The 26,341-nt window shown below is 43.3% G+C and overlaps 1 protein-coding gene across 2 annotated transcripts in view; it reads right to left on the reverse strand.

The window, feature by feature from the left end:
• Positions 1 to 26,341, reverse strand: part of GRK5 (G protein-coupled receptor kinase 5) — a 150,964-nt gene that overhangs the window by 1,231 nt on the left and 123,392 nt on the right. For both annotated transcript variants that reach the window (XM_088520087.1, XM_088520088.1), the window contains 11 exons: positions 25,936 to 26,036; positions 23,216 to 23,308; positions 20,012 to 20,075; positions 19,336 to 19,476; positions 18,007 to 18,197; positions 13,585 to 13,622; positions 12,760 to 12,849; positions 11,377 to 11,585; positions 3,328 to 3,465; positions 1,020 to 1,157; positions 14 to 145 (listed from right to left, as the gene is read on the reverse strand). In XM_088520087.1, coding sequence (XP_088376213.1) covers positions 14 to 145; positions 1,020 to 1,157; positions 3,328 to 3,465; positions 11,377 to 11,585; positions 12,760 to 12,849; positions 13,585 to 13,622; positions 18,007 to 18,197; positions 19,336 to 19,476; positions 20,012 to 20,075; positions 23,216 to 23,308; positions 25,936 to 26,036 — 1,335 coding nt within the window. The remainder of the gene's footprint in view (positions 1 to 13; positions 146 to 1,019; positions 1,158 to 3,327; positions 3,466 to 11,376; positions 11,586 to 12,759; positions 12,850 to 13,584; positions 13,623 to 18,006; positions 18,198 to 19,335; positions 19,477 to 20,011; positions 20,076 to 23,215; positions 23,309 to 25,935; positions 26,037 to 26,341) is intronic.

Consider the following 26,341-nt stretch of genomic DNA (forward strand, 5'->3'; position numbering starts at 1 on the left):
TGAAAGAACTCACCTGTCGTTTAAATATTCTCTGTAGCAATCCTTTCTTGGGTGGCTCTGGGGGGTAGCTTTTATTTAGGTCTGGTGAAATAGTACCATTTGGTCCAAACACATTTAGTTCTTTGAAACACTCTGTTTCTATCATCTGGTGACACACAGGAAGAAAGAAAGACAGAAAGAAAGAAAGAAAAAAACAATCCATCAGCATTGCATATTTTCCAGCAGTGCTACGTTGTTCAAAGTCAGGAACAGGATCAGCAGCTTCTGTTAACAGCTTGGCTACGTGTTAGGAGAGCTCACAGCTGAATTCCTGTTGGTGGCTAGAGAGCTAAATGGGATATAGGAAAAAGAAAGGCTCGGCCTGCTCTGTACGTTTGCACATTGGTGATGACAGACTTCTAATAAGAAGTTGCCCGATAAAGCTTTCTATATTTTTTCTTTCCTTTTTTTTTTTTTTTTTTTTTTTTCTGGAGAATATTAGCTAAAGAGGCACACTCACAAAATCCTATTTATTAGCTGCACTCCACCAAGGGGATCTGGCATTTGAGTGGCCCTTGGTTTATGATCTCAGCATCTGGCTCTGTTTTGATAGCAAAGGCCCAAGACCAAGAGCCCTGGAGCAGTTCAAGCTCCAGAGCCAGCGGGTGCAGCTGGGACCCACCGGAGACGCAAAGCAACGGGTGAGATGGGGTCACGAGGGGAGGAGGCCCACGCTAAGGCTGCCATCCCTCCTGTGGGAGTTCTCCAGGGCTGTTGTCAAAGTGCCTCTGGAAACCCAGAAGGAAGTCCAGTAGGATCCGTGCCAATTTACACAGCTATGCAGAGCCAACAGATACAGTCACCTGAGCCTGACATCTGTGGTACATTATAGATCTTGAAAGAGTCCATTTGTAACTTATGAAAGAATCAGAGTTTGGCAAGTTATCCGGTAGCTATATATTACTGGAAATGTACAGCTCCTCTTAAACCATCTGTGTTAGGGGTTTTATAGGGCTAATTTTACTATGATACATCCTTACCTCATTTTGCCATGGAATAGAGACTGATCCTGTGGAAAACTTGGAATAGAAATCATCATCTGTTTGGTCCAGGTTTACTCCTTTCACTGTGGAGAACTGCTCGATGTCTAGCACATCCTTGCAATATACTGCTCTGGGCTATCACAGCAGAGAAAAAAAAAACAGAGAAAAAATATTTCTGAATCTGACCATGTGCTTTTATTCACGGATTCAGTCAAGTGAAAATGCCTAACAACAAGTGACTATTTGCACCCTGCTTTTCTAGACTTGCTCTGCCTGCATGTTTATCATCAAAGGCTGACTTGGCTTTAAGCTTGTTAAGCATCCTACTTTGAAGTCCTTAAAGCAGCAGCACAGAGTGGGTTTTAGTCATCCATGTAGCGTATGGCTAAGCGGTTAGGGAATAAGGACAGAAAGAGTAAAAAAAAAATCAATATTTCAGGAGTCTTTTCTTTTGGAGAGGGGACAAGAGAAAAATGGAAATGTCTCTGAATGACACACTGGAGACAGCTCTGAAATGGTACCTCATACAGAAGTATCATTCCACTCAGGGAGCTGTAGGTTTTGCAGCTTGAAACTTTAAAGGAATGTATACTAATTGCTAAGGAAAACAGAAGAGGTTTGGCATTTTTCCATTGTTTTTATTAATAGCTCAGCTGCTGGAAGCTGTCCAGGATCACCTCTATTAACTCTCTTAACTTGGCTGCCTCTCTTCAAACAAACAGTCAAGCATCTTTACCTTTTTTAAACTACTTAATTTGGGGGGGATGACAGGCAGGACTCTTTGCAGTGACACTGCTTTTTAGCTTGTATTCCAGCAATCCATCATAGGAAGCAGAAATACTTGTCCCAAGTTATGGGTGTAGTTCATGTGGTTGCGTGCAGGCCTTTGAGGCACAGCAGCACCCACGGGGCAGCTGGTGGGACTGCCCAGGCTTGGAGAACTTTAGCACACGCTGAATGTTGCTCTCTCTGCAAGGTAACATGGCTCTGAAGCCCGGGGAGCCACTATGCAACATTCTACCTAGAACCGAGCAGTGTGACCAAACCAATTAAACTGATGTCTGCTGGAAAAGATTTTTGTTGGAGGCTCCAGCTATCCGCACCCCCTGTCGGCTGCAATCCACAAAATTCTTGTGGAGACAGAATAGTGTGGGTTGGATTACAACCTCTGCCACTGGCTATATGGCTTTGGGCGACTCAGCTGACTTCAGTAAAGACTTGGAAACCTATGGATGAAGTGCCGAGGAACTTTAAATTAGGGTCAGCCCTTGAGTTCCCAAGAAATATCCATAAACATTTATGTGCCTCTGCTTTAGCAAATACACCTATAAGAGGTGCCTTCTAGTCCTTACATATCACAGTAAAGCTTTTAACACACTCTGGCGAATCCCAAATTTGAGCCCAGAATTTTCTAATTTTCTACATCAGAAAGAAATAGTAGCTTGTCTCCTGTTTCATCCCACTGAAGCAGGTCATAACACCATGGGCTAATTGGCAGGAATAACTAGGCCGCATAGTAAAACGTAAAGCAAAACCAGAGCAGCTAAAGTAAACTTTTGTAGCTTTCAAACCACTTTGGTTTGGTTGAGTTCACAGCAATGTGAACGAAAGCTGCCAAGATGTTACTTGCGTTAATATGTTAAAATGGCAGTGTTTACTTACAGCCATATGGAAACTTTAAGGATAGAAGGCCTAGCCAGAAAGACGGGCCTCCAGGAGGAAAATAACCAGATAATTTGGTGCATTGGGATAGAGACCCATGCCACAATGAGGTGGAAAGTTTTCTTATTGCCAATGTAACCGAGACTTTCAGTATGTGCAAGGCTGGTGTGTAAACCAGAGGAAGGAGGTTCCATTTCCCACGAACGCTAACAAAATCCAAATGCTATCTTGGCCCTGGCCTCTGTCCTAGGTGATGCCAGATACCTGAGCTTGGTTTGGACTTTCTGCTAAGAGTGTCTCCCCTCATAACAAACAGCCAATTCCTCAGCTCCACAGAGCTTTGGTCTTTTTTAATTATGGTCTCACTTCTGCGTGTGTACCTACATATATATATGTGATTTTGCTGATTTTTATGAGTGCCATCTGGTTCAGATTGTATTTTTTTTTCTTTTATTACTCCTATGGATAAGTTTGGGAACTCGTACGCCCATACATGTCCACAGAACAGTTCTCTTCTTCCCCACAGCCTCCTCATTCCTGCTAACTGCTCACCACAATGTCCTATGGCTGCTCCAAGACAGGGATATTTTTTTAGAAATAAATCTGTAATGGGTCAGTGGGGGGTTCTTTCCATTGTACTCACATCAGGGACAAAGGGAGGATCCAGCATTCCTGCTTCTAACCGCTTGAAATTCATGCTCTTGAAAAAGGGGTGTCTCTTCACCTCTGCTGCACCTTCCCCTTGACATCCCAGCCGCTGCTTCGCATCTTTGGTGAGGAGCTGAAACATGCCCAGAGGAATGGTAAGGAAGTTAGAATAGTGAGAGCCTCACAGGGATTTTTTTTTCCTCCAAGGTTGTTATTTTTTGAATGCATCCAGAGAGGAGTATGAAGGGAAATTGTAATTGATGTTACTTAATGGCCAAAGTGGATTAGGATCCCAGTGTTCTAAATGCTGATCAGAGAATCAGCAGCTGTAAAGTTAGGTTATAATCAAAATAGAGATTGTTTCTTTCTTTTACTTTCAATGAGCACTTTGGAGAAGAGATCTGGCATTTCTCATACATATTTATAAGTTCCCATGTGCTTTTCCTATTTTTTACATGTTACTCTTGTCATAATAATTTTCCTGAGTTGCTTATGTTGTGTTGCTTCACCATCACATTGCATTTTCTCCTACCCATTGCAATATATTCCAGTATAAAACATATACCGGACCCAATCATTTTTATTTGCCAGCCTATCCCTGTAGAAGTCAAAGGGAATTTTGTCCATGCACCAGTGAACCAGAATTAGTAACTATCCTAATGCCAGCCTTGGTTGTTTTCAGCGAAGGGCGATGCACAACCTCCATATGCTACAGCAAGTGCTGTCTGCTTGCTGGCTACACTCTGTGGAGCAACAGAGATTACTCAGCCCAGCATCCTTGGTCTGTTATATCAAAAGACCTGCATAAACACAAACACAAATATACACACGGATCAAAACTCTTTGTGTGTAGGAGAACAGGTCCAGCTGGTTCAGTGAAAGACCTGTTCCACTAGTTGGTGGATGAGGAGACACAGCATGCTGCCAAAATCTTGACCAAAATGTCTTGTCTTTTAAATCATATTCACAGAATTGAATGGGCCAAAGCCGTGTTTTAGTAGATGGTGTATTTAGAGACAGAGAGAAGAGAGTTGAAGCTCTGCATGTGACAGAGTTCAGTATGCAGTGCCTGGTGCTAAAAAGGGAAAGGGGAAGAGGAAAGGGAAATGGAAAGGGAAGGAGAAAGGAAAGGGGAAAGGAGAAAGAGAAAGGAAAGGAAGAGAAAAGGGAGAAGGGAGAGGGGAGAAGGGCGAAGGGAGAGGGGAGAGGGGAAAAAGGAAATGGGGAAGAGAGAAAGGAAGAAAGGAAGGAAAGGGAAGGGAAGGGAAGGGAAGGGAAGGGAAGGGAAGGGAAGGGAAGGGAAGGGAAGGGAAGGGAAGGGAAGGGAAGGGAAGGGAAGGGAAGGAGCCGCCGGGGGGCAGCAGAGGAAAGGGCACCGTGGGCCAGCACAGACACATGCCTGGGTGATCTGCTGCCACACAGGGAGGAGCCCCTTGGAAAGGGCCCTGATGAGGAAACACCTTGGCAGCAGTGTGGGAGACACTTTCATGGAGTGGGTAGGCTCTGCTTGGAGGCCTGGGGGTGGAAGATTCCTGCCTCAGCCCCTCTCCCATCTCCACTCCGATGCTGAGTGCAGGGACCCCTCTCCGTGCACCACGGCGGCTCTGCAGCCCCTCAGCGCTACCTGCCCGGAGGGGACTCAGCTCCATGGTTGGGCCTCCTTGCACCCCTCAGACCCACATGGTGCCGAGCCCAGTGGAGCGGCTGTGGGGTCTTGTACCAGCTCTACCTGCCAGCCAGGACCGTCAGCAAGCAGCAACCTGCCTGGCAGTGCCAGTTTGGGGCTCTCTTGAGGGCACATAGGTTTGGCAGGGTGGGAGAGAAAGAAGCATTTCCAGGGAACATGCAGAAAATCAGGCACAGTCCTGGAAGAAGAAGGGAATGTGGGGCCTGGCCTGTGAGGGCAAGATGGCGCCTGCAGGCTTCCCGCCTCAGCGCCTGCCTCAGCACCCGCCATGCTTCGGCCATGTCACCTCCATGAGGAGGAACCTTGAAAGGGCTGTTTGTAATGTACAGGACATCCATGATCCTTCCTCTGGTGCCTGCCTAGCACTGGCTTCTCCTGCGTTTATCTGTGACTTACAGGGCCACAGCTCTGGTGGCTTCCCCGAGCACTCTGCTACTCCCTGGGCAGCAGCGCTTCTCTTATCTGACTCCTGCAGCCTGCTCGTTAAACACCTCCTCACTCCTGCGCTTTCTTTTTGCTGGGGCGTTTATTTTTCCAGGCTGAGATATTGAATGGCTTCTGCAGAGTGTGCCCTGCATATGGAGCAGACTGCAGTGGCAGAGGCTACATAGCCAGGAGAAATCATGAAAGGGATGGTGGAACATAAGCGGAGATATAGGAGACATGATCAGAGAAGACTGTGAGGACTGAGGGATGAGTGGGAAAGCCAGTAGTTCTGGCCATAACACAGCTCTCAGCTTCCAAAAACCAAGCTCCCTTCCTCCCCTAGCTTCCTCTGTCTCTCATGCTGCTACTGTCGAGGTGATGATGTCTGCTCTGATCGTGACCAAAACTGTAGAGAGAGGGAAAACAGCTCTTCAGACTGGACTGCTCTTCCTTGCTGCTCTGCTCTTTCTGCTGGTCTGCACAGAAATGATCTGCATTCTTTAGATCAGAAATATATCCTCTGGAAACAAGGTCTTCTAAAACCTTGACAAATGACAGGTGAAGAGAAGTTTCTCAGCTGTGTCACTAAAACCTTGTCTGGAAGTGGTGGATTCCTTCTGGAGAAAGCAACCCTCTCAAACCACACCTGACTCAAAATCACTGCTCTGGCAAGGCTAGTGGTTGGGAGCATGACTGCTTTGAGCGCTGGCACGCTATGGGATCTTGGAAACACTACAAGGAGTGTGTTTTATTGGCTCTGCTTTCTCCAGGGAAGGTGTTCAGGGTTTCAGAATCTTTAGAAAGAGGAGGATTTGAAGAAGCGTTTCTGTGCCTTGCCATCCCCTAAGCACATAGTAGTTTCATGGGATACAGCATCATACAAATGCAATTTAACCAAAAGTTTTTTTTTTTTTTTTTTTCCTAGCAGCACTTCTCTGGAGCTCGCTTTCCCTGGGTAGAAAGAAGGTTGAATGTGTTTCTTTTGAAACATAAGACTTACATAAGACTGAGCTTTTACAGTCTCGAGGCAAGTTTTGTTATTATTTTTTAATCACAACAGGTATCTAGATCTAACCTATGTCAAAAAATGCTTTGGAGTTTTTAGACAGGATCCGTTCTGTCCTATTGATGCTAGGCAGAGAAGACAAAAGTTGTATTAGCGTTCGGTTGCTGTGTCGATAGGTGGAAAGTATAACCTGAAGGTGAAAGGCCACTTTTACTACCCCTCACTGACACATTTTTGGAAATGGTGTCTTGAGGCATTCAGGAGCAAGGGACAGTGCTGTCAAAGAGCAAAGAGCTGTTGAAAGCGGTAGGTTTGGACTTCCCTCTAGATGAAAAAGTCGTCCTCTGCAGTTTCTGCTCTAAAAGTTAACTATAAAATGGAAAGAAAAACGCAACAAACAAACAAACAAACAAGAAGGCTACTGTTCTGTTTGTGCAGCCAATAATCCACCTGCCTGTAAACTAAGTAGGAAGACTAAATTAATCTGAGAATTTGCCCTTGTCAGCAGTAGTGTGGAGAGCCTGGTCAGAGGCTACAGTGGTTGAGGACAGAAAAAGAAGCTGTGGGGATTCCTGAGTTCCTCAGTAATAATTGTGGGACATTTTTCAGTGATCTCTGATGCAAGCAGGAATTCTCTGGAGCATGAAAGCAGTTGTTGTGAGTGGTTGTCCACTATGGACTGAAAGATGTGAGAGAAAAAGGCTGCTGGGAGTGGGCTGGGACTGCAAGGCATTGTGTCTCTGTGAGAGCAGTAAGGGTGAGATGCTCAGAGAGCTGCTAAGCTGGCACTAATGCCCCATCAGAAAAGAACAGGTTCACCCACAAAACCCAGCTGCTGAGAAGCCGCTGTCCACCCTCTGAGGAGAGTCCCAGCATGGTCACAATGGAGAAGAAGTAAGAAATTTGCGGAATTTTGTACAGAATTTCCTATTTCTGTAGCTGCAGGGTCTAGAGATGGCAACAGATAAAGTCAAACACTTCTGAGGGCTTCTGTGGTGGATATCAAGAAATAGCATCAACTAGAATATATTCCAGAAGTGAAAGTCCTTCCTGTCTCCAGGGAATAATGAATCTTGCACCATTTCCTGCAGCTCCAGAAGTGTGCTGCACTAGTTAACCTGTACAAAGCTGAAATAAACATCCTGTTTGGGGATCTCACCAGGGCAAGAAAATGGACATAACAGCTGTATGTTTTCAGTCATCTCTACAGTTCTGTTTAATTTCAAAAGATGCATTTGATATGACTGGAGAGCAGAACAAATGCAACTATATTAGGCTGCTGACATGACCTCTTAAGAGGGCCATTTAATGACTAGTGAAACATACTTTAAATGTAAGGCTACAGTCAAAGGCTATGGGAGAACACAGAGCTACTCAGAGACTTCAGAAGATGACTTTGGCTATCCAGCAGTGAATGGAGTCCACATCAAGCAGCAGCACTTTTTGTTCTTATGCAACATCTGAGACTTTTCTGCTTCCTTTACAAGAAGAAGCAACTGTTGTGAGGATTGCTAAAAAAACAGCAAAAAACAGCCCCCAAAGCCCTGCTTTATTTATTCGCATGTGATCACTCAGTTCATCTCCAGGTAACACTGCATGAAAAATAATTCTAAGAAGATGTTTGTTCTAATGACATGAGTAAGAAAACTTTTTTTCAGAGTAAAGTGCAAAAAAATGCTGCTCATGAAAGACAGAGAGGGGAATGGCAAAACTACCTTCATTGACCCACTGATTGAGTAATTTTAGAGATAACTTAGATAAATTTAAATGCTGAAAAAAAACTCATACTATTTTAAATATTGCTTTAAGAACAGGAAAATAACATTATGGTCATCTCTCAAATAATAAATAATGATAGTGTTTTGAGACTGAAAATGCTAGGATGACATAAAAGTCTGTGAATTGCATTTGTTACGCTTATGATAATCCCAGGCCAAACTCTGGCTGAAGAAAAGTCAAAACTCCTTCTGGCATGGATGACTATAAAGCTAATGGGAGAGACTCATAACAGAAGTTTCTATTATTGCTATCATTACCAACAGCAATAGTTATCACTTGAACACCTTGACGTGTGAGAGATGCCTCTCAGGACAGATAAAAGAGGCAGCACTAACGAACTTTAAGGTGCTATAACGTGTGAACTACTTGTTTTCCAAGAATGAAAGCAAAGAAGAATACTAGCAGCAAGATGATGGAGTTTCTAGTGGCAAATAAAGCAAGATGATGGAGTTTCTAGTGGCAAATAAAGTGATTCATTTTAGGAAAAAAGAACCCATCGTGTTTTAGTTGGTTAGGGAGGCACATCAGGAAGGAAATGGAGATACTTTTCGAGGAGTAAAATGGGAGTTGTAGGAATATGAAGTGACGGGGAAGGTAGTCTAAAAATGCCTGGGGGAAACATAGACAAACAGCGCACTGACAGAGTGAAACAGAGCACAGCAATAAAGGCCCATCCATACTGTTGACTTGAATGCACTTCAAGTCACATCCTTGGATACAAGACTGCACTTGTCAGGGAAAACAAGCATCTACATCAATGAAGTACAAGTCACAACAACAACAAAAGGGAAGCATTTCCTAGAAAGATTGGTTTTTTTCACAGAAAAATAAACATGAAGCAGTTATGTTATATGGGAACTATGGGTTGGGGAGCTTCCCAGAAAGCCAGATGCCCCTGTTCCTAATTATTTATTATTCATCTCTACTTCAGGCCAAAATAAGGGTTGATTTATGGGAAATGACTTAGAAATTGTAACATGGAAATACAGGATGGATGATGATTAATGGAAGCTATGAGATGTGCCTGCAAACATGCAAAGGGCATAAACATCTAGGAGGGGAAGGTTGAAGTGGGGTGACACTAATGTATTTGCCTATGAGTAACTGAATAAAGACACATGTCCTAATGGTAAGGACATCAGATCATGGAGTAAGCTTTGAGGAGAAGGTATGAGTAAGTTGACTTTATCCACTACAACTTCATGCTTTGTTTTGCAGGTCTGATGGGATCATAGATCTTCCTTTCTTGTTTCCTTGATAAGATATTCGTACAAAGCAACAGGGTTCTGTTTTTGAGTACAAGCAGCCAAAAGTGTTTGAGAGAAGATATTTACATCTTGGCTTTTTTAACAATATCACTTGGTAATCTAAGTGAATTTTGGATGGAGAACCACAAATTCCATTATGCCCAGTATCAGAAGTAAGGCTCTTTCAGTCTTAAAGCACAGTAATATAAACATATGCTCATGACATGTGTTGACGTATATGACATATATAAACATAAGCTCAGGACAGAACTCTCTTTTGGTACATCAAGAGTTTGCACAAATCACCTAAGCAACCACGACAGTCAGGCAGTAATGACCAAGTTGCTAGGAATTATTTTCAAACAGCTCATCCTTGCCTGAAGCAATGGAATGAACTACAGGATTTCCTGAGGTTCCCTGAAACCACAGTTTCTATGGCTGGAAGATGAAAATGACTGCTACAGTATAACAACTTTCACTACCTCCTGTCTGGTAAGTCATACATCATGTCCAGCACTATCCCATCTATGCTAAATTTAATTCTACTCAGCCTCAACTTTTCATGAGCTCAGTTATTTTCCTGTAAATTACAATTCTATTGTAATAGAATTACAATATTCTGCCTGCAGCAAGAATATCATTTTTGCCTCACAACACTTTCATCTCATGTACAAACTTAACACTATGAAGCACACAAAGTCTCTGCCACTCCAGTAGACTCTCCTCTTACCTGCTGGGAGTGGAGATGCTACCAGTAAGTGAGGGCAAGCAGAGTGAGCACTAAATGGGCTGGGTCTGTAAGGGCCTGTGGCTGCCCTAGGTCCTCCCAAGCTGACATCACTGGGGGGCTCTGAATCTCAGTTTAAGGACAGTTTATGGCCTAGAGTATCCATCAAGAGTGATGTCAGTTAATTACTACCCTGGGGATTCAGCAATGAGTTGTTTCGCTGTCAGTTAATGACTTCCAGGCATGATACTTGGCAATGCTACCATTATATTTTGCAAGTAGACTTCAGTGTCTCTCACCAAAGCCAGCCAGCCAGAATGTTGTTGATACGCCGTTTGCTTGCCTGTTGCATAAGTCACTGTCTGAGTGAAGCTCTCACTACCTATTTGTTGACCATCCCTTCATTCTCTCTCTACCAGTATGCACTGATATGTCAGTGTCTCCAAAGGAGACTTCACTCTTTAGGGAACAACATTGACAGCAAGGCCACATCCCTTTCCAAATTACAATTCTAGCTTTCTAAAGATGGGAGTTGACATGGCATTGGTGAATTCAGACACAGCTTTGAGATTTCTCTGAGGGTTTGAGGATTTCTATTGTCAGACAGGACTATTATGCTAGGGAAATGACTCCCAGCTGAAAGGGTGAGAAAATATTTTAAAGGACAGCTCAACAGTATTAAAAAAAGCTGGATACCCTGGCACCCTGGAGGAAAAGCTGCTAACAAAGTTAGTGAGATGGGGAGGTACAACACTTGAGTGTCACAATGATTTCATTGCATAATCTTTGTCCTGCTTACCCCCAGCTCTCACCAAACACAATGGAAGCATGGGGTGCTCAGTTCCTTGCAGGAGACACTAGGAGCCTTGCATCATCAAGTCCTTTTTATTTTTTCTACAAGATTATAAAAGTCAGAAACACATTCTTGACTGCAAACTAGCATTCAAAGTCTCACGAGGGTAGATACTGCTCCCTGTGCCATAAAGCTTTGGAGAGGACACAGTATGAGGAATCTCATAGTAAAGCAAGCCCAAATAAACACAATTTGAGTGAATACAAAGTGCAGTCATCCCAGATGAGCTGGGTTAATCCTTGTCTCTGCAGCCCCTCTCCCACCGTGCTGGATACGGCTGGCTAACGAAGCTGCCTCGCTGGACCGTCAAGCCCCTTACCATTTTACAGATGGACTTGGCCTCCTCAGAAAACTTATGGGAATACACTTCTTCCGTCTCCAGCACTCTCCTGTCCACCTCTTCCCTCTTCACCTTCTCCTTCCTTCCGCGAAACGGCGATTGCCCAGCAATCATTTCATAGATGAGACAGCCTAGCCCCCAGTAGTCAGGGCTCAGTGTGTATCTCTGGTTGTTCAACACTTCTGGGGCTGCGCAGGAGAAAGACGGATCTTGTGAACACGCTTGACATTTACAGAGGCAAAACCTAAACCTGTCCCATTTTGGTAACTGAATACACACGTGGGTAAAATATAAAAAAAAACTTCCTGATTTCTGTTGAATGATTTATAGAAGATGCAGCGTGCTATATGCCAAGCTCAGAGCAATTAAAAAACAAAAGCAAAAAGAATTCAAAGCTAAGTGTTAAGGAGAAAGCCAATCTTAAGTCCTTCCAGTTTTCTCCATTTAGAAAGAAATGACACACAAACACACATCCTGTAAACAACAGAGACTTTTCTCCAAAAGCAAATTCTGTCTTTTCGGTGAATTTATAGCTTTTTCCCCTTTAAGCACAAATCCATTTGTTTTGTCTTGCCAACACCCGGTCTGCCTTGGGCAAACCATCGCTTTCCTAAGGCACGCTCAGCCTCCACACACGGGTACGGACACGCTCATACCCAAGCATGGAGAGCGCCCACGGACCTACAGCGAGACAACAGCCTGTAACAACAACAGCTCATGTGCTTGCTTGCATTAAAGTCTCCAGATGCTGCAACAGTGTTTCACATCAGTTAATTCCTCTTTAGTCAAATAAGTTATTTATATATATGTATATAGTTGCTAGTCAAATAAGTATAGTAAGTGTTTAAGTGTTGTTATTGCAAGAAAAATGTCCACACAGAGAAGGCATGGAAAGAACTACACTGATCTTAGAAAACATATTTAGTTCAATCAGGAAATGCTTTGTTTTACCCCTATACAAATCTCTACTTGCCTCTAAGGGCTCCCTGTGCCCAAACAGCAAAACATTCATGCAGACTTAACTTCATGATAAACATGCATATAACCCTCCTGAAATAAATCCATGTCACAGTAAATAGAAACCCAGCTATTGTCTCTTGTAAGTTGTTTTGCTGACACAGAATCATAGACCAGTTTCTTCCAGTCTCATTAAGAGCTGCTGGGATCCTGCCTGCCCCTCACTTCTGATTTCCACCAGCGCGACTACCTGGTGGGCTGCTTTAGGGAACAGAACTAGATGAATGTAAATCTTTTTTTTATTAATATTCTATTTATTTCTGTTTAAGCCTACATGGCAGAAATATCTTCAAAATTCAAGTAATCTCAGTAAGTTATCAACAAGATGAGCTACTGAGGACTTACCCATATACCCTACTGTTCCTACCCTTCCGCGGATTGATTCGCCCTCAGGAATTTTAACAGCTAGACCCAAATCAGATATTCTAATATGACCTGCAAGGAAACAAAGAAACAAAACAACACAAAGTAGATATAACAATATCACTCCAAAACACCCAGAAAATGTAACTGTTGCCATCACTGCTTCACTCTTGCAATTTACTGATCTGACGTTTTAAGAAACGAGCGTTCCAAATCACTGAATTGGAACAATTTCATTGATGAGGAAAAGAGGAATTATTAAGGATGCTATAACGCAGTGATATTAATTCTAACGGTGAGGCTGAGGACCAGAGTAGATTGTGTCGGATATTTTAAAAAAATTTGAAAAAAAGGCAATAAAGAGCACAGAGTGGGGAAGCATCTTGAACTGATCACGGTGGGTTCACGGGCTGACCTAATTCTGCAGCTCTGTGATGGCTGAAGGGGCTACATCTGGTCCATAACTCAGTGTGAGGTTTGATTATCGCTGCCTCCAGCAGCAAACAGGCACCTGGGCTTGCACAGAGCGAGACTTGGCTCAGTAAAGGGCGACAGCACTTCCAAGGGGCGAGTGGAGAGCGCGCGTTTAGAAGCCACCACCCCTTCACCGTGCAGCCTCGTAGCAACGAGGACGGGGAAGCAAGGGAGAAAAGGCAGAGGCCGTCTCGGGGCTCACGAGCCCACCCTGCTGCGCAGCACCGCTCTGCCCCAAGGCATGAGCGCACCCCGAGCCGCCCAGCCCTTGTGCACTAGGAATCCTAAACCTCCCTTATCGTGAAGGAAGCTCTGCAAAGCTCTCAGACTTACCATAATCATCCAGCAGGATATTTTCTGGCTTCAAATCTCTGAAAATGAAAGACAGCAGTTATGTGTATGGAGCTGGTTTTGATCATACAAGCATAGGACAGTGTGCAAGTGCATTTATTATCAGGAATAAACCAACTGGGTGTCAGCTCATACAGTAAAGAACTCATGAAACCCACACAGCCTCCTACAAGTCCCTTCACAGACAGACTGAAACCATATGCCCTTTTCTAAACTGAAGTTACATTATTTTCACCAAGCTGAGCTTTTACTTCATAATCCGCTCTGTAACAGACTCATCCATCTAAATCAGTAAGCCCTACAAATGAAACCTTGTAATCCTGTGTGTTGTTAAAGCTCAGTAACACTTCCCATTATAAAATCTTTTATTAAAATAAAAATATTAGGAAATTTAACATACTTTATTTGCATATAAAAATGGAAAAACTAATCATTTGGGTTCAATTTTTCTATGCCTAGTATCTCACTTAGGCTTAATACCTGAAGGTGAGTGTGCACTTTGAAAATATATATTAATTTCAGCAAAAACAGTTCACCTAGCTTGGAAAGTAAGAAAGGGGACAGAGAGGGGAACAGATTTAAATTCTTCTTGCAAGCATTTGTGAAACTCTAGTGCCTCTGTGGTTTGGAGCAATGCCATGAAAATTGGCAAGGTGGTCACTCTGATGTCAGAGATGTGCCTTTTGCTGTTCCTCTGAAAAAAAAAATATCCCAAATCTGGCCGAGTTATAAACTTCTGAAAAAAAATCTCAGTTTCATGTATTTCGCAGAGCCTCGGCAGGTCATGTGGGGGAAGCAAAGTGCTGCAGCCGGTGCTGCTCCTCGCTGCGGCGCAGCCAGCCCTGTCCCCTCGTGTGCCCAAGGCCACCCTGCCTGCTCCCGCGGTGCTGCCCTGGACTGGTGCAAATCCAAGGCCTCGTCATTTTTAAGCCCCCCTTGCATTTGCGAAGCAGCTTGGTCCTGTTATCCTCCCAGCAAGACGCATTTCTTTTCAAAGAGCCGGGAGGGGAATGTATAAGAGAAACCCTTGCAGCTGTGTGTTGCACAGAGCCTGTACAAAAACCTGCCCTGTGTTTCAAACTGCCCTACTCCAGTGCCTTGAGTTTTCCTGAGCCTCTAGTTTTCCTGTGAATTGAATTTTCCTGTGAATGGAGAGGCGTATTTCATAGTTTTGACAAGGCTGACTGAAATCTCAATATCTATCTTGTTCTTATTTATTATCTGAAGCAAGAACACGAAGTACTGTGAACAATCTCCTCTTCTTGCTTTCTTCAGGCCTTCTTGACCTCCAAGATAAACCTCGCTAAGTGCCTGGTGGTACCAAGTCTCCTTTTCAAATAAACGATACTGATATATGTGAAGGGCAGCTGCATGCTGAGGAGAATCTGTGAATTATTTTAACATATTACTGTGGGCTTTCCCTCCATGTCAGCAGAAACCTTCCAATGTTGGAACAAGAGAGTCTAAGGCACTTGCAACATTTAAAAATATATATATTCTGAATCTCACAGGAACTATTTCCATTAGAACTTAGACTTCATCACCTACTTCATCTTCTAAGCCAAATTATTCCATTTAACATCGTAATCATGGCTAAATAAAAAAATAAAGTTTTTGCAGGTAAGTTCAAAAATGATATTTTCGTTGAGTAAGAAAAGAGGTTTCACGAGGACTCTGAGAACAACAGTTTAGTTCTTACAGTCCTTTCGGATTTGGGGCAATTAAGGCAGCCTTTCCTTCCCCCTAGACTTCAGTTGTCTTTTCCATTTTCAGATGGAAGCTCCTCTGGATCCAGGATTCCAACTTATTCCATCTCCTCTGAATAAAAGACCCCTTCCTTCTCATGACTAGCCCTTGAAAGTTTAAAGGAGAAATGCAATATTTGCACTGAAATAGCTGGAAGAAGTAAAAACCCTCTGTGGACGCAGTTACACAGAAGGACACTTCCATATGGTATAGCTTATCTGTCCTCCCACGTGCAAGTTGTGTCTAAACACACCAAAACATATTCGTACTGCTGGTACTGCCCCCCTGCTAGAAACAAGACGTTTTGTCCATACAGAGGCCAGCACAAACAGTACAATTCCCCATGGCAGACAAGGCTTTACCATATATTTGTGCAATGCCTAGGACAACGCTGACACTCACGGGTTCACTGCTATAGTATATATATAATATATACATAGGTGTATGTGTACATATTATATGAATACAATATATAATATATAATGCTATTATATATAACATACACACACATATATAATTTAGGGAGGATGAGAATCTTTTTATGTTTGTTTTCCACAAAGAATTGACCTCCACTAGCATGTTGCAGTTCAGAAGTGTGGTGTAAAGTCCATGTTCGACAAAGAAATTCTGAATTATACATCTCCCTCTGATCCTGAAAGCTGGCATGTAAGCTGCGTGCTTCACTTTTCTGTGAAATGGGTGGTATTTTGGATTGTTGTGATTTACTCACAGGCATTCCGTTTGCAGAAAATGAAAACAAGTCTAAGGACTAAATGTTTTGTTATGAATTATTCACCCTGATAAAACTGCAACATTTAATTGCTATATTTTGTTGACCTATATAGTACTTGCACATGTCCCAAAACACTTTGAAATATTACAAATAAGGAACCTGTGCAGATGTTCCTAAAATACTGCTAGAAAATGTCACCTACTCAGATATAATGTCATTCATGACCAAAATAAATGTGCCATCTGAGGTGCAAACTAGCAGCCCTCTTAAGAATACCATGAAACAACTGCTTAAGGCTGCAGGATGCCAGTTCCCTCAGAGCCCCAGCCTATTTTAGGTGGGCAGTGCCAATTCATGTTATTAGGCAGTGCCATTACTATGGCATTTTAACAGCCTTGCTACGAATGTGTTTTCATCACTTACTTAAAGTAAGCTTGTGTTCTGCATTTTACAACACTTTATGGCACCTCTGAAGACTTCTCTGAATGTGGCGGGATGATTTTTGAGGAGAAGGGAAGTCAGACACCTAACTCATTATCTGATTTTACAATTGACATTATTAAACAGCTAATTCCGTTTTGTTCCTTGGAAAAATCTTCTGAGCCTGTGCCAACTAAACCAACATATTATCCATGTAAGCCCTCCTTATGACAACTAGCACTAAGTGGCAATTTGTTACCAGACTGCTCCAAGGAAGAACAGTCTGCTGCTTTCTACATATACGAGCATATACACCTCATGCTTATTGCAGGCATATGAATGATTTAAAGTGTGGTTTAATTTTTTTAAGAAAGCATATTATCTATTGATCATTGTCACAGCCAGTTGTATGGCTGCGAATGCGCCTCCACCCATGTCTGCTGCATTACGGCCACCATCGTGATCTAGTCTAGCTGATTAAACTAGAGTTTTCGTGTCCTTGGGCATAAATCCATGCCCTTTGTTTGAAACACCCTGCTGTTTTACTCAGCCTGCTGGAGGAAGGGCAGATTCCCCACTGCCTTCAGGACACTGCTGGCCAGCATCATGGCTCTGCTGTGAGTAAAAACAAAACACCCAGAGACCACCTCATCCTGCAGAGGCTGAAGAAGGAGGGAAAGAGGCAGCGAGGATGGAGGCAGATCTGCTGCAGGGCCCGAAGCAGCAGCTGTGCTTGGGTAGAGGGCGTAGAGTGCTGGGGAGAAAACACAGACCGCGCTCTGGTTCCCACCCCGAGGAGCAGGGCTTGGCTGCCACTTGCCAAACCTCCCCGTCCCTCGGCCTGCAGGCAAGGTGGACCAGTTGTGCAGAGCTCTCTGGACTCTCTGCTCCACCACAGCGAGGAGAACGGAGCCAGCCAGCCCAACCTGCCGTGTTAACGGGCTGTGACCTGCTGCCCTTGCCCCTGTGCTGTGCTTGTTGTCCACGGTGTGAGACGGACGGAGCTCCCTCCATCTCACACCGTGGACAACAAGCACAGCACAGGGGCAAGGAGGTGCTTTGCCATTCAGCAAACCCACGCCTGGCTAACACTGATATTCTGCTCCTCTGACCATAGGAGAGAGGTCTCCCCTGTATCTGACATGCTGCAGCCCCTCATGCAATACACTACTACTATTAATCTAAGAGATTTTGAACTGAATCATCCCTGTTCTGTAACAACTCGCAAGTAGGTTCTGTAATAAAACCCCTTTAAAGGAACTTCCATAATTGTCTTTAGTCACCCAGTGCCTGCTGAGACAGGATTTGGGGAGCTTTAGGTTAGTTCAATGTGATTTAGGCAGAAGATAGTTCCATTATTACTGAATCATACACAGGCTCTGAGAAATCCGAGGAAAAGCACTATCGTATCTAAAATGCATTGCGCTAAAAAGAGCATGTAGGAGGGATGCAGAAAATTCTTCTTCACCTGCAAAAGATGTCCCAAGATTTTAGGAAAAGCTTACCTGTACACAGTGTTTTCTCTGTGTAGGTCTTCTAAGCCACAAAGAATCTCTGCCGCATAAAACAAAGCTCGTTCTTCCTCAAAGCCTGGGTTTCCCATGTTGTAGATATGAAACTTCAAGTCACCTCCATTCATTATGGTCAGAACTAAGCACAGTGCATCCTTTGTTTCATAGGCATAGGCTAAATTGACCTAGAAAAACATTGGTAGCATAATTGTGACAGTTCAGTTATCTGCAAAGAGGAAACTGATGACTTTTTCATTAAAAAAAATGACTTGCAATGGAAGAATATATTGAGTACTAACCAAAGATAGCCAGATTTGATACAGGCCTTTTCACAATAGCAAATGTACAATTAAAAATATAGCAAAATCAAATATTAGAATCTTACAGGTTACTAATCAGAAAGCATCAACTTCAGTGCTCACAGAGCTTCCCATGGTGGGCAAACCTATTAAATTTAGGCATCCTTTTCCAGGTAAGAGAAATCTTAGCAGCCAAGGCCATCACACCTCCTGCTCCCTATCCAGTCGGCAGCAGAAGCTCATCCCAGGAAGGTGCAGACTGCCCCTGCCTGCACTGCTCTGACCATGGCAGAGACACGACGGTCTGTACCAACCCTGCAAGGCCACGCGGGTACCCCAGGAATGGTTGGACAAAAGCCTTTTTTATGTGTGCCCCTGTACCTGCTTCTCCCGGGGGTAAGTAAACATGATTACCTTTCTGTGCGCTGTAGTCACAGCATTTCCTAAAATAAGTATTAAAAACGTGGCAGATACAAAGATAACTACATTTTTTAATCTACGATTAATTTTTAATCTACATTTTTTAATCTATTTTTTAACTACATTTTTTAATCTTTTTAATCTAAGTTTTTAAAGACACTAGATCGAACTGGCAGAACTCACAATAACTAGGAAAACCCTAAGTCCAGCTCCTTATCACTGGCTAGGTGCTCTCCTGAGTTATTCCATTTGCATTTCCTTCAGTCTCAACCTCCTTCCTTTCTCACAGGCATTGGGATTTCAGGTAATCACTCTGGATAAAAATAGCTCAGCCTGATGCAACCCTGATGCAAGTCAAGGTTGTAAAGAGCATTACGTTCCCATGGCAAAAGCAGGCGCCGTGTTTGGTGCATTTCTCACAGACCACAGGCTAAAAGCGAGGCTCAGCACATGTGCGTGGAGAAGGGCGAAGGTGGAAGGAGCAGGGAGGCAGCTCCGGGCGCCTTTTGTGTAACAGCAAGTTGGAAGAGGCACCAGACTCAACAACAGACGTGGTGCTCAGCAGGTGACCACAGCATTCAACTCCAGAGACTTCAATACTCACTACAAACTGACTATTGACTTTTTCCAAAATCTGCTTTTCATTTAGTGCCATGGATTCGCCTTTCCTCTTCTTTATTCTCTTCTTCTCTAATCTTTTGCAGGCATACATCTTCCCTGTTGCTCGGACTTGGCAGGCGCAGACCTGAGAATTAAGGAGAACAATTGCTCGGGTAAGTTAAAGAAAACACGTTGTCTGGGTAGCACTTTGCTGCTCACGATCTGACCCAATTTAGTCCTTTTAAGGCTAGAGCCGGCGGCGCAGTGAATATGGCCTAGGCGGGGGCATGTGGGGAGCTGATGCTGTTTCCAAACCCGCTGTGCAGCTCTGGTTTAATTATTTCACTTTCCTCCGCCTGCTTCCTCTCCCACCTCCCTTTGTCTGTTTAGATTGTAATCTGCTCCCGAGTCCCGTCCGGGGCTGCTCGGCCTGCGCCCAGGCACTGACCTCAAGCCACTAGTGACATACAAATAAGGGTGCGACCCTCACTCCACACATATATAACAGGCAGATTAAAAATAATTTTTGAAAGGGTCTTGGGAGATTACAGCATCATGAGAGGTTAAGCGAAACTGTCAGCAGTTAAGTGAAAATCAGCATCTGCCTCATCAGGCTTCTGTAGCCTGCACTGCCTGGGAAGTAAGAAACATTTGTAGCAGGAGCTTTCAGAATTACTCACCTCCCCAAAGCCACCTTTCCCGAGTACCCTGTACTGCCTAAACGTGTTTTTCGTTACTGGTTGCCTGGAAAAGAAGGAAATGAAAACGACATGCTACGTTTAATGCACTCTCTGTGATTTATTTATTTCAGAGCATACTTTTGAAAAGCAAAATAGATAAATGTTATGTAATCATATTATTTCAAGGTAATCACATTATAGAATATAATATATAATTATGTAATTACATTACTTCAATACTATGTATGGCTTGAACTTTTCAATTCCAACATATTAAGCCGTAATAAAATACAACACATTAGTGAGTCATCAGTATAATTTCTGATAGAATCTTAGGACTAAAGAGGGTCCTGGATCTCCATTATATGGTTTGGCCTCTGCTAAGCAAAGAGGAGGCCTAAGAGCTTGTGGCCACAATTCATTCCATGGATCACTTCATGCTACACAGAAATCTTTTAAAGGTAAACGCTTATTTTGCCTGGTCCTCCGACTGAGAAAGAGAGACCTGCAATTCAATCCACCACAAAAGCATCTCCGTTTTCTTAACCTTAAGCAAAACAGGAAATCGATAGGAAACAAGCAAAAAACAATCCTGGGAACTGCTGGGGTGGGATGGGATTGCATTCACGGAGCTCTGGGAGCAGGAAGCCGGGCTCGAAGCCCTTCCGGCCCAGCCTCAGCCACCTGCCTCTGGGGACACTATCGCGGGGCGAAAGAGGAGGAAAAGCATCTCCCTCCTTTGAGCATGTGAAAGAAGTGTGCTGAAACCATTCACCTGACAAGGAAGCGCTTGCATTTGGTTTCTTTTGTGAATTTACCACTGAGTCTTGTTCCGTTTTGTTTGTTTTTGCTGGTGAGTCAACGGGGGACTACACTCCTTGAATCGCATTCTGATAAGGGCCAAATCATGAGCCAAACTGAGAACCAAATAAATCCCTTTCTCCTCATGAGAGCAGGGCCCCCTATTTTGTTTGGTCTCACTGTCCTAGACGAGCATCTTCAGCGGGACCCTGTCCCTCTGGGGCAGCACAAGTGGCTTTCCCGGGAGACCCTCGTGCAGCGGCGGGCAGGGATATCACAGGGACGACAGATACGGTCAGGCAGCTACTCACTGCCTCACGGTGAGCACAACAAGACATTCCCATAGCCCTGCTTTGGAGGTTATGATATGCCAAGTCTGAGAGATGTGTGATCCTGGCCTGTGATGGGTGCCCGTGGCCACTCTGGAGCAGGTCATGATGGAGAGGTCCCATCAGGCGCAAGGGGGACCTGACCCATGGTCTCCTCTGTGCCAGGACAGGAGATGCGGGCACTGGGCCAAGGCAGCAGGAGCCATATGGGTGAGCTTCACGCTTGATGCCCTGCCATCTCTCCAGTGCTACCAGGAAGGCCACAAAGTTGTCTTTATTTTGTTGTTGTTGTTGGGGCTGGTTTCTAAAGACATTTTGGAAAAGTTTCTGCACAACTGTATCAGCTCAAACACTATTTTATAGGATTTCCATGAAATTCAGATCTACCAAAAGAGCTCCAACCCTAAATCAAACTTTTACAGCATTTGTTATCATAAAAGTTTTATAATGTGTCAGAGAAAGGACTCTAGTTTCTGAGACATCACATTATATATCCCCTGCTCTATCACTGAGGATTTAAAATTGTATTAGCAGCCACTAATGAATATTCATAAGAACCCTATAGTAGTTTTGCTTTGCCTTTGGCAGGAAGCCAGCTAGCAGAGGGAGCACAATAACGTGGCTGGGCTAACAGTGTTGCCGATGAGGTTGATGACAATAGGAATAAATGTTCAAGTGAATTGTTTCATTTATGTTCATTATTACTTTTAAAAAGAAAAGCGGGGGAAGAAAAACATGCAAAAGCCAAAACTAGAAGATGCTATTTTCAGACTTCTAAGATGATATTGCATATGCTATTAGGGTTAAAAGCAACAATTAGCAATGATAACTACAAGCTCAACAATGTCCCTGGAATTAATGGACTGTTTGACTCTTCTGTTGGAGCCAGCAGGCTGTCAGAGGGAGCTGTTGATCACTGCACGCTACTAACGTCTCTTTGCTAATCCTAAAAACAGCTCTCCCAGCTTCTTAAGATGGATGGGCACATCTGATAGCTTGTCATGTTTGCCAGGGGAATGAAAAAAATATCCTCAAAGCATTTGAGAAAATTCCCTATCCTACATGTGAAAATAGGATAGGAAATAGCCTGGCTACAGATGAATCATCTGATGGTTTTTTAAATTGAAATAGAAGAGTAAATGCTGGATTCAGTAAAGACAGCACACGCAGCATGTCTTGGCGTGACATGGTTGTCCCCACTCTCCCCACTGCTTCCCTTCCTTCTCCTGCCCCGGCTTTGTACTTTCCAGGGAATGTAACTGGCCTTGATCTCCGAGGCGTTATGCTGATACACACCTCTGCAGAACCTGGCCATAACTCATCTCCCACAGTTAATTCAATTTGTGGCAACTGGGGCATCACTCCGCTCAAGGTCACTGCTACCCAACCGTGTGAGTCAGTCTGCAGCACTCAGGAGCAAAGAAAAAGCAAAGGCCCCTTCCTTGCAAATGAGACCCCTAAGGATACCTTATTATTAAGTGTGATCATAAATGTCTAGCCAATAATACGGTGCCAATAAGACCTACATGCTGTGTTTGGTTCTGTTTACAGTGATGTTGAGAATGGTGATAATTGGTCCAGATAAAAACCCCACATATTCAGCGTAGATAAGCAGGAAGACTGAAATTGTTGAATGTATTTTCATCATACCTAAGGTGCTGCTCATTTAGCAGCAGAACACTTGAGCTTTAGAGGCCCAAACAAGCTCCCTGGAAAGGATTCCTGCTTTATAATTTACTTCCCTATCAAGCAGCATCTGGTTCATTCTTGCTTGGGCTCACTGCAAATGTGAAAGCCAGACACTGAATGGGTGTCTTATATTTAGCATTACAGACACACAAGGGTATGTTATGAACAAGGGCAATATATCCTTCAAAAACTTCTGCATGTATAGAGCTCGTGGTGACAGGCCCTACACTGAAATTTGCTGCAAAGCTTTGTCAAAACACAGAGATCTGCATTATCTCAACTGTCATATTTTGACTGTGTTCTATAAGCTCGGCATGGAAAGTGAAAATAAACCTTTTATTTTCATTTTGTATTAAAAAAATAAAAGAAAGATAAGAACACTTACCTTTCCAGCCACTTCCACTGCAGAAACCTGTCGAAGTACATGCTGTTCAGGTATTCTTGGAATGGTTCCCCACTGAGGTGGTCAAGGACAGATCTATCTCAGATGAAAAGGATATATAAGCATTTTATAAGCCTGAATTTGGAGCAAAAGACAAATGAAACAAGTGGAAAAAATCCAGACTGCTTGTAAATCAGGGTCATTTCCCTTCCACTTTATTTTCTATTTTCTTTTACTCACCGTTTCAATCATTAAACACTATCTGGGAATGAAGTGATGTGCTTATATTATTTCATAATAGGAGGCCTTATACAAGCTGAGAGCTGTTAGCCACAGAGGCTGTTAGCCACTGGGGAACTGATATCTTAGTTTCTGTTAGTAAACTAAGCCTGACTGAACCCAGCTCTGCCAGGAACCGAGCTCCTAAACTCTGGGGAATGTTCAATGTGCATCCAGAATTTCTGGCTGGAGCCCATTTTCATCAGAAAGGAGGCGATCAGAGGTGTTGTTTTGAGCAAAACAAACAAACAGAAGAAACAATAACTCTGCTTAAAGTCAAAGGGCTTTTCCTGACAGCTGGGTGCCTTGCAGAAACAAAGTAAGTTGGGGAATTTGTGTCTGCATCAAGCGGAGAATTGGGGGATCACACAGTGGATTCAAAGTCTTGGTGGAGAGGCCCAACTGGGACCATTTCTTCATAGCAAAAATTCTTCTTAAAGAAGAAAAAAATCTTCTTTTTAAAATAAAATTCCATTTAGAAAAAAAAAATCTGATATAAATTAATTTTTATCAATGTCTAGTTTATTTTTTTCTGGAAGAGAAAATTCTCTGCACAACTATTTTGGTTGAAGAAAGGATAAACTATGCCTCATCCTGGTATGGTTCTAGAAACACGCAAACAATTCAGAATGAAAAATGTGTCTCCTCAGTTTAGTTCTGCTCCATTCTTTAACTACAATTCATTAGTTTTTTGGAAACTCTCAGGTGTCTGAATTTTTGCATTAATAATTCTTGATCTATAGATTTGCAAGAAGCAGGTGATTGCAAGCACTCAGTATTCACAAGTCAAATGGCTGTTGCCTTAGTCAGCTTTGAATGGACACAGATCACGCAGTATAAATCTTAAGGAGAAGAAATATTCTCCCTAAGTAGATTTAAGTTTACAAAAAAAAAATCGTGTTAATGAGGTTTAAAAAATGTCCAAATTCAAACTCCAAATTACAGAGGAAATTAGTAGGGGGGAAATAGTGGAACACAGTCTAAATACTGAAGGTCAAAGCAGAAGCACATGTACGTTTACACATACATTTTTCTCGCGTATTGATCTTATCTAGGAGGATTTGTCTGAAACTCATCCCCGCTCTGCTCCCACGGGATGTCAAGTTTCATACTTGTGCGCACGCTTCCCTTTTTTGGTTTGACTGAGAACACTTCCAAAATTAACGCTACCCAGTGCATTTAGCAAAGAGCAGCAGCAAGCTTTAAAACTTCCTTTTGACCCCATCTCGGTCCATGTGACACCATCAGCACATTTATCAGCAAGGTCTCAAAACTGGCTAATTTATCTGTTTCAGTTCACAAAAAGGACTGGCTGCCTGTGAATAAGAGCCTGCATTAAGCGGTGTCCGATGCTAGCCAATTTCATTCAGTTAATTAAAAGCTTCACGAACTTTCAAAAACAATAGCCGCCTTTCACCAGCCGTTTGCTTTTTAGTTCCCTCTTTGGCACCGACAAGGCACATTTGCAGCAAACTGTCAGCTCGGGAATCGATGTCAGAAATGGGAGCAGACATCGGGGTTGTGTCCCGCACAGCCCTGCCTTTGTCACCGTGACTGGCACCCGCGAGTGGTGCGAGTTATACGAGCATCTCAACACGACACGAGGCCAAAGCGAGTGAACTCGCTACAAGAGGAGGCCAGAAATAACCCACATCTCCTACCAACGCAAAGAATAACTGAAAACAGAAAAGGTCAATGAAATGAGTCAAAACAATGAATGACAGCAGAGCAAATTTTACAAATCCCCATTACATCACCCAGGGAAAAAAAAACTGTGCTGAGCCAGAAACCACACGGACGAGCTCGCGATGATCCCTCCTTTTCATATTTTTATTGGTTTATGATCTACTGGCGTGCGCGTACCAGGGCCGGTATTTGCAAATGCAAATCGCATACCTGGAGCTTTAGAACATAATAGCACAAAGCGCCTCGCCACTGCAAAAACTGATAAGCCTTTTCCCAGACAAAGCATGAAATAACGCACGCACATTTGAACTCCGCAGGCAGACAGCAAGCATTAAAAAAGCCTCATTCTCCCGTTGAAGATTTTCTGGAAAAGCCGTGCGGAGCAAGTTTGCACATTCCTCTGTCTAAATGGACTGTATAGCCACTTAATTTTTATTCACTTTGAAAGAGAGATGTTTTCTTTGGATACATTATCATTGTAGCTCTTTTCACACAGCACGAAATCTATGGCTGGTTTACTTGGCTAGAACACTCTGTCAAATACCTGAAACACTAAGTGCCTGTGTGTAGTGTATATAACAGCATGGAAATATTTATTATATTTTGTTCAGATGAAATAACTGCACCATTTGTCAGTGATGTCTCTCAGATTCCGAATATAAGTCAAAAATACACGATTCACATGCAAATTCAAACTTCTCTCCTTACCTGGCACATTCCTTACAAGATGCTGACCCTGGCTATCGAGTTATACTTACTTTGTGCACTGAGAGAACAGCTCTTTGCAGGGGCTGATTTTGAGTTTTTCTTCTGTCTGTTGGATAAGATCTGGGCTGACATCTGGAACATAAGCTGGAGACTAGGGAGAGAACAGAGGGGCACATTATCACTGCGACGAGGTGCAGAGTCTCCTCTGTTAACATGTAAAAGACACATTCATTATTTAGGCCCTGAGTTGCTTCAGTTCAGTTCCAGTGGTTGTGTAAAAGCAAAGAGACTTTACGTCAAACAGCAGTAAAATAGGATACGGTGGCAACTTACTCCACATTCCACTCTATCCTCATATTGCTTTTCTTGCCTTCTTGGGTACCTTCACCTCCTTTCCCAGGCTCATGAATATGCAGGACCCATTCCTTGCCAGTTCTTTGAACTGCTCCCTTGCAC

This window comes from Tinamus guttatus, unplaced genomic scaffold (genome assembly GCF_059628265.1).
Source record: "Tinamus guttatus ecotype Peru unplaced genomic scaffold, ASM5962826v1 Tinamus_guttatus_pri_ptg000079l, whole genome shotgun sequence".
Classification (NCBI taxonomy): domain Eukaryota; kingdom Metazoa; phylum Chordata; class Aves; order Tinamiformes; family Tinamidae; genus Tinamus; species Tinamus guttatus.